Below are 15,338 nucleotides of genomic sequence, written 5' to 3' on the forward strand. Positions count from 1 at the left end.
CAGACCAGGTTTTTCCGTTAGAAGAAAAAAAGGTCTGGTATTTCAGACTGTTGACACCAGCTTGTGTCCATTTGTCATGAGTGGCCGTTTGCTCCTCTATGGCTCTGTGCTTAATGCCTTGGTGTATGAGTCAGCATATCGTGAGGATGTTAGAACGCACTGCACATGCAGAAAACTGGCAAATGTTACTCATGACACACCTTCTGAATTTTGATCATTTCAAGCACCCATCTCTGTATTTGACTGTTTGTGAAATAAATGGATTTGATTTGGCTGTAATACTTCACAGTTGATGGCCAGTTGGCCACATCTCACAGGTACAGTGTTCTAGTCTAGTTTCCTGTGACGGGGCACCACAGTCATCTAGTGGGGATAGGTGGTAATACTTCTGTAGAGGCACCGCTCTCTGGTACCATTCCAGGAGAGCAGTGTCAATGTGCTGCTTGCTGTAGTCTAGAAGAGGAGGAGGAGGAGTTGCAGGGGACTGAATACATTTCCTGTGGAGAATGTGTACGTCAAAGCAGAGCCGTCAGTCCGTCCGCTGTCATTAATCAGCAAGGCTTTGTGTTGGCTAACCCCGGGGGACACCAGCCTTCCTCTCTGCTCGGGTGTTATCCTCAAACAGACACCTTACATTTCTCCTCCGAGCGTGATCTCTCTCTGCCGTGGCAGGAAGTAACACGGGCTACAATGCAGATACACAACTCTCTCTGTGAGGAGGGGGAATGATGATTATTTTTAGGCAAGGGGAATTCAGGAGGAATGTGCTATTCTCATATACCACATGCAGCACCTTTTAACAGTGCTAATGCTTCAAATATTTCACCTAACCAGTACTACTACAGGTTCGGAAAACTTTTTCAGAATTTAAGTTTTACTAAACTGACCTTTTCAGATATAGGAATAAACAGAAAGCAAAGTGAGATGTAAAGGGTGATGGTATACAGTAAGTAAATCAGTAGCATACTGTACCTTTCCAAATGTTTCTGGGATTGATTTGCGAAAGCAGTTAAACTGTTATGAATATTACAAAAATAATTTGTAATTTGAGAATTCAATTTACAAGAAAATATAATATATGGTTTAAATACATACCTATTTAGTACAGGTCTTGCACTTTTCTGCATTTCCAAATGCATCCTCTTGTGTTAATGAGAATCAGTACTACTTACAGTACCTTCCAAAAGTATTCATCCCCCTTGGCGTTTTTCCTATTTTGTTGCATTACAACCTGTAATTTAAATGGATTTTTATTTGGATTTCATGTAATGGACATACACAAAATAGTCCAAATTGGTGAAGTGAAATGAAAATAATACTGTAACTTGTTTAAAAAAATTATAAAAAATAAATAACTGAAAAGTGGTGCGTGCTATGAAGCCCTTAATTAAGATCTGGTGCAACCAATTACCTTCAGAAGTCATTAGTTAAATAAAGTCCACCTGTCTGCAATCTAAGTGTCACGTGATTTGTCACATGATCTCAGTATATACACCTGTTCTGAAAGGCCCCAGTGTCTACAACACCACTAAGCAAGGGTCACCACCAAGCAAGTGGCACCATGAAGACCAAGGAGCTCTCCAAACAGGTCAGGGACAAAGTTGTGGAGAAGTTCAGATCAGGGTTGGGTTATAAAGAATTATATCCGAAACTTTGAACATCCCACTGATGTGAATAGTTATGCACGCTCAATAGGCATGTTGTGTAAATCAAATGATACAAACTCCTAAAAAAATCAATTTTAATTCCAGGTTGTAAGGCAACAAAATAGCAAAAATGCCAAGGGGGGTGAACACTTTTGCAAGCCACTGTAAGTCGTTTTTTGGGGTATCTGTACTTTACTATTTCTATTTTTGACTACTTTTAGTTAACTACATTCCTAAAGAAAATAATGTACTTTTTACTCCATACATTTTCCCTGACACCCAAAAGTACTCGTTACATTTTTTATGCTTAGCAGGAAAGGAAAATTGTCAATTTCACGCACTTATCAATTTAACATCCCTGGTCATCTCTACGGACTCTGATCTGGCAGACTCACTAAACACAAACGCTTCGTATGTAAATAATGTCTGAGTGTTGGAGTGTGCCCCTGGCTATCCGTAAAAAAAAGTTTTTATTTTTTATTTTGCCATCTGATTAGCTTAATATAAGGAATTTTAAATGATTTGTACTTTTACTTTCGATACTTAAGTATATTTAAAACCAAATACTTTTAGACTTCTACACAAGTACTATTTTGCTGTGTGACTTTCACTTTTACTTGAGTCATTTTCTATTAAGGTATCTTAACTTTTACTCAAGTATGACAATTGGGTACTTTTTCCACCACAGAGTGTTGTTAATCCTATTTCCACAAGGCTAATCCTGCTAAAACTCTTAAAAACACGATGGGAGGCATTCATGGAGTGATCTCACTGACTGATGGGATGGGGTAGCCTCCCTTTGACCCTCTTCTTGTAACAGATCTGTAAACAGGGTTTCCCAAACGAGGGGGCGCGTTCCAATGTGGGGTCGCCTGATTTGAAAATGGGGTCGCAAGAGAAAATTAGAGCTTGGTTCATAGAACCGGGGTTAAGTCAGTAACCTCTGGTAGCTGCGGTTTATGTTTTCTTCCTACAAATGTGTCTCTATCCTTTGAATGGTTTAAGCTACAAAATAGTATGACCCCATCACTGAAAGATAAGACTCTCAGGAACAAGTACATACTAAAGGAGGCTGCTGAGGGGAGGACGGCTCATAAAAATGGCTGGAATAAAGTAAATTGAATGGTATCAACCAAATGGAAACCATGTGTTTGATTCCGATTCCATTGATTCCGTTCCAGCCATTAATATGAGCCCGTCCTCACCATATTAACGTGCCACTAACCTCCTGTGGTGCCTATGTACATACCTACTGTTTCCCTCTACTATGCCAACAAGACATTATAACCTAGTGGACAAGACCAAGCACTAAATCAGACTGTGGGAAAAATAACATAATTAATGATGATGTTCTTTTCTACACAGAAGACCATAAACCATTATTGCTTGATGATCTTCTGAACTTCCCAATACCTTTCTGATGCATTTCAGTCACTTTTTAATGTATTTATTAGGATCCCCATTAGCCGACGCCAATGGCTACAGCTAGTCTTACTGGGGTCCGACATATAACGAAAAATACATTACACTTCAAACCATACAGTCTTCAGATTGAAATACTGTCAAAATTACTGTCAGACTGATTTGTAATAGACTGTCATAGCCCAAATGTAAAAAGTAAACATTGATTACATCACTTTTTTTAATGGTGGGGTATTGATATCAAAATGGGGTCGAGGGCCAAAAAAGTTTGCGAACCCCTGCCTGTGTAACATGATCCAAGGGGGAAATCAATCAAAGTGATTGGGGTTTGTTGGCTCAATTTGCTTCGCCAACACTATTACTTGTTCTTATTCACTCTTGCATCAGGCTACTCTGTCACTTTAACGTAGAACGATAATAGTATGGGCTGCGGATCCAAGAAGTGACGCACAGGGATTCCGATTTTGTGCTGCTTTCAAGACAACTTGGAAACCCGTATACCCTCTGAGTAAAAAGTTATTTACGTTTCCTATTGGTTCCTAAAGTTTTTGGAGTACAGCTTTCTATTGATTGATTCTGATACTTTCCAAGCGGGAAACTCGGAGTACCCACTTGGGAGGTATCAGAATCAACCAATAGGAAGCTCTACGCAAATAAGTTACGTTTATTTTAACTCTGAGTTCCCGACTTTCCGACATGACATGAATGGGGCATGAGTTTCCCACTGGAAGGTATCAAAATCAACTAATAGGAAGCTCTACGTTTCCGTGTTACAAGGTTTCCTATAGGCGGGCACAACAACATTAGTGCTTCGGAGGTAATAGAAGTACATTTACGGTAGTAAAAGAGCTAAACCAACTCGAAGGAAGTATTATATCTAGTGTAGGCCTATTATTCTCATAAACGTAGCTATAATAATACGTTTAGAAAATTTAGTGAAGTGACGCTAGAGTGCTATGAACGCGGACTTGGAAGCTCAAGAGGATGAACTGCTGGCGCTCGCGAGTATCTACGGTAAGGAGTTCCGACCGGCTGTGTCAGGATTGGGTGGAGAAATCCGGGTCTCTTTGGACCTACCTCGGGACTTCAGTGTGATTGTCAAAGCAGGTTTGGATTAAAATAATAGTGATTATTTTATAATTTATGCAAATCACCTCAACTCACAATTTAGAAACCATTTTATGAGTCTTTAATTATTTTGATCTCACTACCAGTTTTATTGTAGCCTTTAATTAGCCTATGCTACAATATAAGTTGACAAAACATATATTATATACTCAGGGTATTCTGGTAAAGCAGATGAATGGTATCCAGGCTTCTTTTGTCTTTATTGTGATACCAAGGTGACAAGCACAGAGATTATGTCATATCTTACCTCCCTCCTCTGGTGCTGACCTTCGACCTACCTTTGGATTACCCCTCCACCTCATCACCCAAGTTTATACTGAGCTGTAAGTGGCTCTCCCATAGTCAGGTATGTTTAGTAAAACCTTTTGTGAGTAGATCAATAATGTATTCAATACTGTGAAGTGTATTGAGTTTTAGACATCATTTGTATGTGTAGTAATCATTTATTAACCTCTCAGCTCTCAGTAGTGTGCAAGCATTTGGATGAGATATGGCAGGACACTGTGGGCAGCGTGGTCCTCTTCTACTGGGTCCAGTTCCTCAGAGACGACCTGCTCGACTTCCTGCATATCCAGCCACCGCTGGAGATCCCTGTCAATGACCAGGGCAAGGCCACTCCATCCACTGAGGGCAGAGAGGCTGGAGAGTCTCAGGGGGCTGCAGAGGGCAGTGTTGTTGGAAGTGTAGTTGGAACATCTGATGAGGCTGCAGTTTGCCTGGACCCAAGGGCCCTCTCAATGTTAGCCACAGACACAGACCTCCTGGTGCAGCTGCTGGACTATGATGAGAGACATAGGCTGAGAGTGTTTGAGGGACAGGCATATGACTGTGGGATCTGCTTCATGAGCAAGTTAGGCTGTAGTCAGTTCAGAGAGTGTGGCCATGTTTACTGCAATGAATGCATGTCGGAGTACTTCACGGTCCAGATCAGAGACGGGAACGTCCGTGGCCTTACCTGTCCAGAGCCTGAGTGCGGCTCCACAGCTACACCCTCACAGGTAATAAAAAACAGAATTGAATAGATAATTATTTGGAGATCAAAGTTGAAATAGTTTCCTCAGTGAATATCTGAAGTTAACCTGTGTGAAACTGCTATTCTACACTATGTGGAAACTAAACCCAGAGAATGAACTGTTGTTGAAGGTGAAGCAGTTGGTTGGGGAGGAGTTATTCACCCGTTACGACCGCCTTCTGCTCCAGTCTACTCTGGACCGCATGGCTGACGTGATTTACTGCGCCCGCAAGGCCTGTGTTGCCCCAGTGGTGCTGGAACCGGACACAACCGCTGCCCTCTGCCCCTCCTGCCGTTATGCCTTCTGCACTATCTGTCGCAAGACCTACCACGGCACTTCCAACTGTAAGCTGAGGGCAAACACACTCCTGACCTCAGGCTCTGACTCAGCTGCTGAGTCATCCTATGTAGGCATACCTCAGACAGAAGGTAAGAGAAACCATATGCAACCAAATGAACCACATGGAAGTCTGTTGATCAGTCACACTTTCGGAGGCTTGGTGCTGTGTGAAAACCTACAATGAAAGTGTGTGATTGTGGAAGGTAACTTAGAAGAGAATGTTTCAATACATCTTAAATAAATAAAACACAATTTCTGTATTTGAGATGCTGTGCTTCTAAGCACTGTTGTGGCATTTAAAGTATCAAATGTTTAGCTCTGTCTGGAGTCTGGAATGCCATAACTCACTATCCACTGTTGAGTCATTGCAGTCATTCCAGATTACTTAGGTTCAATCAAACTCTTATCCCAGCTTGTGCTCCATTTTCTGTGTTTGTCTGTTTCTATCTTTAGCTGGGATCCAGGGCCTATGGGAAGACTATGCCTCAGGCAGTGAGGAGAGGAGAAAGTTCCTGGAGAAACGCTATGGGAAACACATTCTCAACACAGTGGTGGAGGAGAGCCTGAGTGAAGGCTGGAAAGGCCAGAACAGCAAAGAATGTCCATCCTGCTGTGCCAACATACAGGTAAGCCTGAGCTCTATAACCAGCCTATTGTACCTTTGGCATCCCATGGTTTGACGTCATCCTCCTGACCAGTGTGTATCCTCTCATTACAGAAGAATGGTGGCTGCAACAAGATGGCCTGTTTAACCTGTGGTCAGTACTTCTGCTGGGTGTGCCTTAGTATCCTGGACAAAAATAACCCTTACAGGCACTTTGAAAACCCTAACACTGCCTGCTTTACTGCCATATTTCACTGACAATAAGGTTGTGCTACTGTTTGATAACCCTGTGCATGTTATCTTACAGTTCAAGTTCAGATCAAATCATATTTATAGTCAATGCTGTCAGATTACTATATGAACAATCAAAAATCTGAAGCATGTAACAAAACCTGCTCAAATACCTCAACCCATTTGTTTCCTGGTTCAAGTGCAACTCAACCAAGGTTATGGATGAACACAATCATTTTCCAGTTAACGCAGGAACCATTTGACAGAAGATGTAAACAGTTATTGCATTATTTTGGTGAAGATATGCAGCAGGGGTATTCAACTCTGACCCTACGAGGTCTGGAGCCTGCTGGTTTTTAATTAATTGCACACACCTGGTGTCCCAGGTCTAAATCAGTCCCTGATTAGAGGGGAACAATGGGAAAAAATGCAGTGGCACTGGCTTCGAGGTCCGGAGTTGAGTTTGAAGGGTCTACAGTTTAGCCCTCATGGAGCAGAGTTGAGTTTGGGCGTGAAGCAAAAAGTAAAACTTTCCCTTATTTACTTGTATAAAATATAACCTCTCAGAAATGCAGGCTTTTTCAGACCCCCGAAAAGGGCTTCTTACAGTTCTTTAACACATTTAAAGCTTTCTTTAAGATTTACCCCAGTCTTTGGCCAAATATGCAGTCAATAATCAAGCTTCATGCTATGCTACAATACAGTGAACATCAGGGCTCTCCAACCCTGTTCCTGAAGAGCTACCGTCCAGTAGGTTTTCGCTACAACCCAAATCTAGCGCACTTGATTCTAATAATTAGCTGGTTGATAAGCTGAATCAGGTTAGTTACATCTGGGGTTGGAGCAAAAACCTACAGGAGGGTAGCACTCCAGGAACAGGGTTGGAGAGCTCTGGTGCACATTAATAGCTTTAACATTTATAATTTTCTCTGTGTAAAGCATCACAACAATAAATATTTTCAAATGTCTGAAACCTAATTCTTGATGGATGCTTACAGTATCTCTATGTCATTTTTCATGTACAACTTTTTTAATGTTTACTACAATTTCTCTGTAATAATACATTTTTATGAACTCTGGATTCTGGAAATGGTTAGGATTCTAAATGAATAAATTATTCATAATAATGATTAGTGAGTAGTACTTGATATGAGACTTGAATGCACAACTTACACTAGGCTAGAAGGAAATGCAGCATTTTACAGTAAGAGAAAACAAAAGGTTGATATGTGGTAAGGATGTGGTCAGACGAGAGTAATTCTCAGGTCTCTCCAGAGATGTTCGATCGGGTTCAAGTCCGGACTGTGGCTGGGCCACTCAAGGACATTGAGACTTGTCCCGAAGCCACTCTTGCGTTGTCTTGGCTGTGTGCTTAGGGTTGTTGTCCTTTTGGACGGTGAACCTTGGCCCCAGTCGGAGGTCCTGAGCACTCTGGAGCAGGTTTTCATCAAGGATCTCTGTACTTTGCTCCGTTCATCTTTCCCTAGATCCTGATTAGTCTCCCAGTCCCTGCCGCTGAAAAACATCCCCACAGCATGATGCTGCCACCACCATGCTTCACCATAGGGATGGTGCCAGGTTTCCTCCAGATGTGACACTTGGCATTCAGGCCAAAGAGTTCAATCTTGGTTTCATCAGACCAGAGAATCTTGTTTCTCATGGTCTGAGAGTCCTTTAGGTGCCTTTTGGCAAACTCCAAGCGGGCTGTCATGTGCCTTTTACTGAGGAGTGCTGCAGACATGGTTGTCTTTCTGGAAGGTTCTCCCATCTCCACAGAAGAACTCTGGAGCTCTGTAAGGGTGACCATTGGGTTCTTGGTCACCTCCCTGACCAAAGCCCTCCTCCCTCGATTGCTCAGTTTGGCCGGGCGGCCAGCTCTAGGAAGAGTCTTGGTGGTTCCAAACTTCTTCCATTTAAGAATGATGGAGGCCACTGTGTTCTTGGGAACCTTCAGCATTGCAGACATTTTTTGGTACCCTTCCCCAAATCTGTGCCTCGACACAATCCTGTCTCGAGCTCTACGGACAATTCCTTTGACCTCGTGGCTTGGTTTTTGCTCTGACATGTACTGTCAACTGTGGGACCTTATATAGTGTGTGCCTTTCCAAATCATGTCCAATCAATTGAATTTACAACAGGTGGACTCCAATCAAGTTGTAGAAACATCTCAAGGATGATCAATGGAAACAGGATGCACATGAGCTCAATTTTGAGTCTCATAGCAAAGGGTCTGAATACTTATAAAAGTATACAAGGCAAAGGGTAGCTATTTGAAGAATCTCAAATATAAAATATATTTTTGGTTACTACATGATTCCATATGTGTTATTTCATAGTTTTGATGTTGTCACTATTATTCTACAATGTAGAAAATAATAAAAATAAAGAAAAACCCTTGAATGAGTAGGTGTTCTAAAACTTTTGACCGGTAGTGTATGTTTATAAAACAATATATATGGAGGATTGGAAATTATGCAGACAATTAAATTGATAGAAGCCGCAATCTATCTGCAATATTAAAGCTGATCTACCCTCTAAAATATATATATTTTTTAATAATCAGACGAGTAATGATAGGAATGCACAGATGCCAATCATCCCTCTATTTCCTTACCACGCAGGGAGGAGGAGCTCTACCTAAACTGGATAAATAGGACATGAGACTAGATATCTCCAGACGACTTCACTGACATTGACCTTAAAGGTTTAGAAGAAAACAGACAGGATAATTGGCACGTATCAGAATGGGTTGTTACACTGCACTCATTGCTTTTCTATTTATCCTTCACACTGTGAATGGACAGACTACTACAGGTAAGTGGAGCACAAACACATACTGTAGATTAACCTTTTTTTACATAAAAATGTACAGTCAAGGACATGAATACAAAATGTAATGTTTAAATTTTAGCCACTTAGTCTTGTACTTTACACTGGTTATCCCATATCAACGTGAGAATAACACATTCCAATTCAATACTGTTGATAATAAATACGATACAAATAAATTGAATAGGCTTTCAAGTCCACTGATTTTTTTGTTGTTGCAAACATTCATCTTCTGCATGAATGGCTCCATTTCATCTTGCTGTTTGTCATCTGAGAACAGCAACTCCACCATCGAGCACTACTGATCCACCATTGAGCTCAGCAGCCCCACAGTCAAGTGGGACTCCTGCCCCACAAACGAGCTCAACTGATCCACTGTCAAGCTCAACAGCCACTTCATCCTCAACAACTTCACCATCAGATACAACAGCTTCATCAGTTGGTATAACACCCTCGTCAACAGATGTAACATTTTCTGGGTATAGTACAACTAACCCAGTTCCTCTGGTGGCTTCATTCTCAAGTAAATTTCTCTGCAATGTATCAGATAAAATACATTATTAATCAAAGTAATTTAAATATAACTACCATATACTCTAATTATTGTCCCATTATTTTAAAATGTACAATTTTTGAAAATTCAGAATAAAAGATAACCTTTTACAGAATTTACATTCAGTAGCAAGGTAAATTACACCTATCCTTTTCACACTTGTTTTTATATGTTTGCATTCTAGGGAAATGTTCTTCACATCCACCTCTGTGTTGTCTTGGACAAAACAATTCCTGTTTCAGAGGGTGCTTCTGTGATGTGGCCTGTCTACAGCTTAACGATTGCTGCCCAGACTTCCAGACTACTTGTGTGACCGGTACAGTTGGGCCGCTGTTTTATCATGTCTGTTTTTATGGAGGCCCTTGATCACTATTAATAATAGTTGTCAAATTTTGAAATTGTAGAAACTTCCAATTGTAAACATGCTATATGTGTCTGAGGTGGCATCATTTACTGTCTTTGTTTAAAGGTGTGCAGAATGGAACTTCCTTATCAGCCACGGTGTCCCCAGTCTCCAATGCAACCAATGCAACCAACGCAACCAACGCAACCAATTCCACTTCCACATCATTCCCAGTATTCTCATTTCCAGGTTCCTTTAGTTTTCTTCTCTACCACATCAAAATGTGAATTTTCTAAGTACATTTTATCAAGGCTTTACATTTAACCTTCCTGTTTAATAATGTATGTTATTCCAATCATCCTAAAGGAAATTGTTCTGCGCAGCCGGCCTTGTGCTGTAAAGGCACCAACTTGAACTGCTTCAGAGGGTGCTTCTGTGACAAGTCTTGTCGGACTCAAAATGACTGCTGTCCTGACTATGCAGATACCCTTGATCCCTCTTTTTTTTAAACATTAACAGTTAAAGCGTACATGATGTGTTTGATAGTATTTTGCTCTGTACCTGTTTTGGGTAACACCAAAAACTGGCCTGAGTTTCAATGTCACAGGACACCCAACATCGAAGAGGGATGGGCAATTATTTTTTATTTTTTTTGCCATTAATGAAAAGTATGTCATCTTTTTTAGACATTCAGACGGTGATTGGTAGTTTGAAGATATCCATTCTTGCTCCATCCAATTCAACTGATGCATCTCTTGAAGTGTCTATTCAGAAGGTAACTGCTTCTGCTTTCTCTTTGCCTATCTCAACACTCAGAAACAACAAATGCACTACTTACACATTTACATTTTAGTAATTTAGCAGACGCGCTTATCCAGAGCGACCAATGCTCTTAACCGCTAGGCTATCTGCCAGGGTGACATAGATCAGAATCAGTCATAGAATACCGGAAAGACTTGATTTGTGAATGTGCTCAAACACTTCAGAAATATGAAGTTAGGATGCATTGTTCTCTCACTTTTCACTTGTCTATCTCCCTGTCAACAACACCATCCTTCTCTACTTCCTCCTTCTCAGGCAGCATTACAGCTGCAGGTCTATCTCAAGGCAACATACAGTGAAATCAGCTCCTTCAGAATCATCAAACTAAAGAAGACCGGAAAGACTTGATTTGTAAATCTGCTCAAACACATCAGAAATATGTAATTAGGTTGCATTTTTTCTTTATCTCTCTGTGAAACTAAACATAATTGATTATATTATGATGTAAACCACTTGTAATAGATGCTTCTAATGTACACTACCAGTCAAAAGTTTGGACACACCTACTCATTCAAGGGTTTTTCTTTATTTTTACTATTATTTACATTGTCAAATAATATTGAAGACATCAAAACTATGAAATAACACATATGGATCATGTAGTAAACAAAAAAGTGTTAAACAAGTCAAAGTATATTTTATATTTGAGAATCTTCAAATAGCCACCCTTTGCCTTGATGACAGCTTTGCACACTCTTGGCATCCTCTCAACCAGCTTCCCCAGGAATGCTTTTCCAACAGTCTTGAAGGAGTTCCCACATATGCTGAGCACTTGTTGGCTGCTTTTCCTTCCCTCTGCGGTCCGACTCATACCAAACCATCTCAATTGGGTTGAGGTCGGGGGATTGTGGAGACCAGGTCATCTGTTGCAACAATCCATCACTCTCCTTCTTGGTAAAATAGCACTTACACAGCCTGGAGGTGTGTTGGGTCATTGTCCTGTTGAAAAACAAATGATAGTCCCACTAAGCCCAAACCAGATGGGATGGCGTATCGCTGTAGAATGCTGTGGTAGGCATGCTGTTTAAGTGTGCCTTGAATTCAAAATAAATCACAGACAGTGTCACCAGCAAAGCGACCCCACACCATAACACCTCCTCCTCCATGCTTTACGATGTGAAATACACATGCAGAGATCATCCGTTCACCCACACCGCGTCTCACAAAGACACAGCGGTTTGAACCAAAAATCTCCAATTTGGACTCCAGACCAAAGGACAAATTTCCACCGGTCTAATGTCCATTGCTCGTGTTTCTTGGCCCAAGCAGGTCTCTTCTTCTTATTGGTGTCCTTAGGTAATGGTTTCTTTGCAGCAATTTGACCATGAAGGCCTGATTCACACAGTCCCCTCTGAACAGTTGATGTTGAGATGTGTCTGTTACTTGGGCTTCAATTTCTGAGGCTGGTAACTCTAATGAACTTATCCTCTGCAGCAGAGTTAACACTGGGTCTTCCATTCCTGTCGTGGTCCTCATGAGAGCCAGTTTCATCATAGCGCTTGATGGTTTTTGCAACTGCACTTGAAGAAACGTTCAAAGTTCTTGAAATTGTCCGAATGGACTGATCTTCATATCTTAAAGTAATGATGGACTGTCGTTTCTCTTTGCTTATTTGAGCTGTTCTTGACATAATATGGTAAAGGCAAAAGAAACGCACACCTATTTAGGCGAGGTGCTGGCTGACGGCGTAAAACACTTAGCCGCACACTCTAGGAGCTCAGATGCAATAATTTAATATCCTAATAACCAACATTTCGACAGACAAGCTGTCTTCATCAGGGTATAATATGGACTTGGTATTTTACCAAATAGGGCTATCTTCTGTAAGCCCTATTCCTTGTCACAACACAACTGATTGGCTCAAATGCATTAAGAAGGAAAGAAATTCCACAAATGTACTTTTAAGTATTGCACTCCAGGTGACTACCTCATGAAGCTGGTTGAGAGAATGCCAAGAGTGTGCAAAGCTGTCATCAAGGCAAAGGGTGGCTATTTGAAGAATCTCAAATATAAATTATATTTTGAATTGTTTAACACTTTTTTGGTTCCTACAAGATTCCATATGTGTTATTTCATAGTTTTGATGTCTTCACTATTATTCTACAATGTAAAAAAGAAAGAAAAACCCTGGAATGAGTAGGAGTGTCCAAACTTTTGACTGGTACTGTATATCTGGTTTGACGGGTACTATGTGGGAGAACAATAATATGTTAATTGATTTGGTCGCATACACATATTTAGCAGATGTTATTGCGTGTGTAGTGAAATGCTTGTGTACAGCGAAATGCTTGTGCACGGCTGTCTGTGGATGATGTGTCTTTAATGTAATTTCTCAAATAAATTGTTAGACTTATAGGACTAAACATTGAACATGATATGAATCATACAATAATGTTCCTCCCTGAACAAGCAGGAAGCTGCCAATAGAGGTCATAGTAACACAGTTTTCCATTGCATGATGCCTTCCTTGCCTTTCTCCTGTATAGAATCAACCACCTTTCTTGATCTGGGTAGCTTCTTCAGTTTTACCAGCAGGGGTCCCCACTATACAGTAGTGGACATTTTTTATATGCCTAGAAATGGCGTCTCATCTCAATATCCTGAAACTCTAGGACACCACCAATGTCTGAATGTTAATGTTACAATTCGATAACTCAGACAGTTCAATTATTAATTTGCCTTTGTATCCAGGGATTTGTGTTGTGTTTATCTCCACTGACAGTGTCTCACATTTGCCCATTGGGCCTATGTGGACACAAACCTAATGCAATTCAACTGGTTAATTTCATTGATCACATTACACACTCATTGTATTTGTCTCTCATGAAGGAATGTAAGGATCTAGTCATGTATCATCACCTACTATCCTAAACCATAATGGTAACAATCCTCCTCCTCCTCCTCCTTAAAACAGATGAGATAATAATATTGTTATTATATTGCAATAATGGGGATAATGCTTTTAGTGATATAGACATAGACCGTTAATGTTGCCATAATGAAAGAAAGACAGGACTAACGGAAAAGTTGTGTGATGGAGACTCGCTCGCTGTCGCGCGTGATTGAGAGAAAATTAGATAGAAAGTGATATCTAAGATATTTATTTGGTAGGAAAATCGCGGAATAGATCAGATAAAACAAAAGACAAGAAGTAAACATAGCAAGTGTTTAACAATTCAACTGTAACGCTATTATGTGATCATGCATTTGAGAGAGGAGGAAGGGGGGGCTAGAGACCAGAAACGTAGTGAATTGGATGACACGGTGCGGGCGCAATAATAACAGGATGGAATTAAAGGAAAAGGAGATATTCTGATTCATCAAAATTGTTTTTTTTCTTTTTTGGAATACAAATCTGTCGGGTTGGAGCTTATATTTTCGAGGTTGGACATCTACTTTAGCCTGCACGTTTCGGACATTATCCTGTAGACTATTTCCTAGGATGCGGGGCCCTCGCTGTGCAATGATAATTGTTCCACAGTAGCCTTGGACAATGTGTTCAAAACGTCTGATGTGTCTTTTGCCGAGGCGATCCTGTTAGAATATGGCCCAATCTATAGGAAGGTGTCTGTGTGCTTCTAATCGAAATAACGCGCTCTTCCGAGCTGATCCATTCGAAATTGGGCGATTGTAATTGTATAGGGCATCTCTCCATCCTTGTCTGGTATGTGGCTACCGATGATGCCTCTTTTTCTTTAAAAAAAAACCCTGATATAATGTGGACTGGGCAGTGTGTAGCCAAATGTTTATGCATTATTATCACAGTGTAGGATGTATTAGATATCGATTTATTATGCTTGTGTGTTGTAGGCTAACTAACCGTGACAGTAATTAATTATGATAAAACAATGCATTATTATTATTTATTAATTATTATTATTTATTAGCAGTAGGCGTTGTGGTATTACTAATATTATTATTACTGTCGTTATTAGTTGTAGTACCCAAGTAATGGTGGCTGTATAGCCATTTGTCTAGGCCTAGATAGGCGTAATCTGCTAAATATGTCTGCTATGATACAGTTTTGGCATATTCTCGTTCTCTGACTTATTCCCGAGTTACAATAGGCTACAAACCCACAAAGTCAGGAGAATCAGAGCTTAGAGGCCTGGTCATGAATAGGCTACTGTTATAAAACATATAACTACTACGATTCATGCTGCATGCCACTTACCGATTCCCCTGGAGCTGCATCACAGCTCTTCATGAAAGCCTCCAGGCCCTTGCTAGGTGTCAGGCTTATTAGAGGAAAATGTATGATCACTGCCTGGTCACTGCCTGGAATTGATCTCATCTTCTCAAAGGAACTGGTCTGCTCATCTCTTAACCCAAGCTTGTACTTCCACAGCTGCCTGCAGAAGCCTATGTTCGGAGATCAGGCAATGGAATCTGCCTAATAAAGGCTCCT

General features: G+C 40.6%; 1 protein-coding gene across 8 annotated transcripts; it reads left to right on the plus strand.

Moving 5' to 3' along the window:
- The first annotated feature begins 3,811 nt into the window (after positions 1-3,811).
- On the plus strand, positions 3,812-11,467 carry LOC121540265 (E3 ubiquitin-protein ligase RNF14). 8 transcript variants are annotated; one of them, XM_041849013.2, is made up of 12 exons: positions 3,812-4,175; positions 4,412-4,542; positions 4,655-5,194; positions 5,340-5,637; positions 6,002-6,174; positions 6,267-6,306; positions 9,005-9,197; positions 9,493-9,691; positions 9,950-10,081; positions 10,235-10,357; positions 10,795-10,883; positions 11,186-11,467. In XM_041849013.2, exons 1-7 carry the CDS (start codon positions 4,025-4,027, stop codon positions 9,022-9,024), a joined length of 1,353 nt encoding a protein of 450 aa, XP_041704947.1. In that variant the 5' UTR covers positions 3,812-4,024; the 3' UTR covers positions 9,025-9,197; positions 9,493-9,691; positions 9,950-10,081; positions 10,235-10,357; positions 10,795-10,883; positions 11,186-11,467. The 8 variants fall into 8 exon arrangements, with proteins under 8 accessions (XP_041704947.1, XP_041704946.1, XP_041704944.1 ...); XM_041849012.2 differs by having other exon boundaries at positions 9,493-9,735; positions 10,235-10,883; XM_041849010.2 differs by having other exon boundaries at positions 10,235-10,883.
- Positions 11,468-15,338: the final 3,871 nt, after the last annotated feature.

The sequence above is a fragment of the Coregonus clupeaformis genome, chromosome 26 (assembly GCF_020615455.1).
Source record: "Coregonus clupeaformis isolate EN_2021a chromosome 26, ASM2061545v1, whole genome shotgun sequence".
NCBI classification, from domain to species: domain Eukaryota; kingdom Metazoa; phylum Chordata; class Actinopteri; order Salmoniformes; family Salmonidae; genus Coregonus; species Coregonus clupeaformis.

Bases quoted from the DNA above. Each gene is read 5' to 3' on its own strand.
- LOC121540265 (XM_041849008.1), top strand. From the start codon at position 4,025: ATGAACGCGGACTTGGAAGCTCAAGAGGATGAACTGCTGGCGCTCGCG. The intron at 5,195-5,339 runs GTAATAAAAAAC...CTGTTGTTGAAG, and splicing joins CCACAGCTACACCCTCACAG to GTGAAGCAGTTGGTTGGGGA. The intron at 6,175-6,266 runs GTAAGCCTGAGC...CTCTCATTACAG, and splicing joins CCTGCTGTGCCAACATACAG to AAGAATGGTGGCTGCAACAA.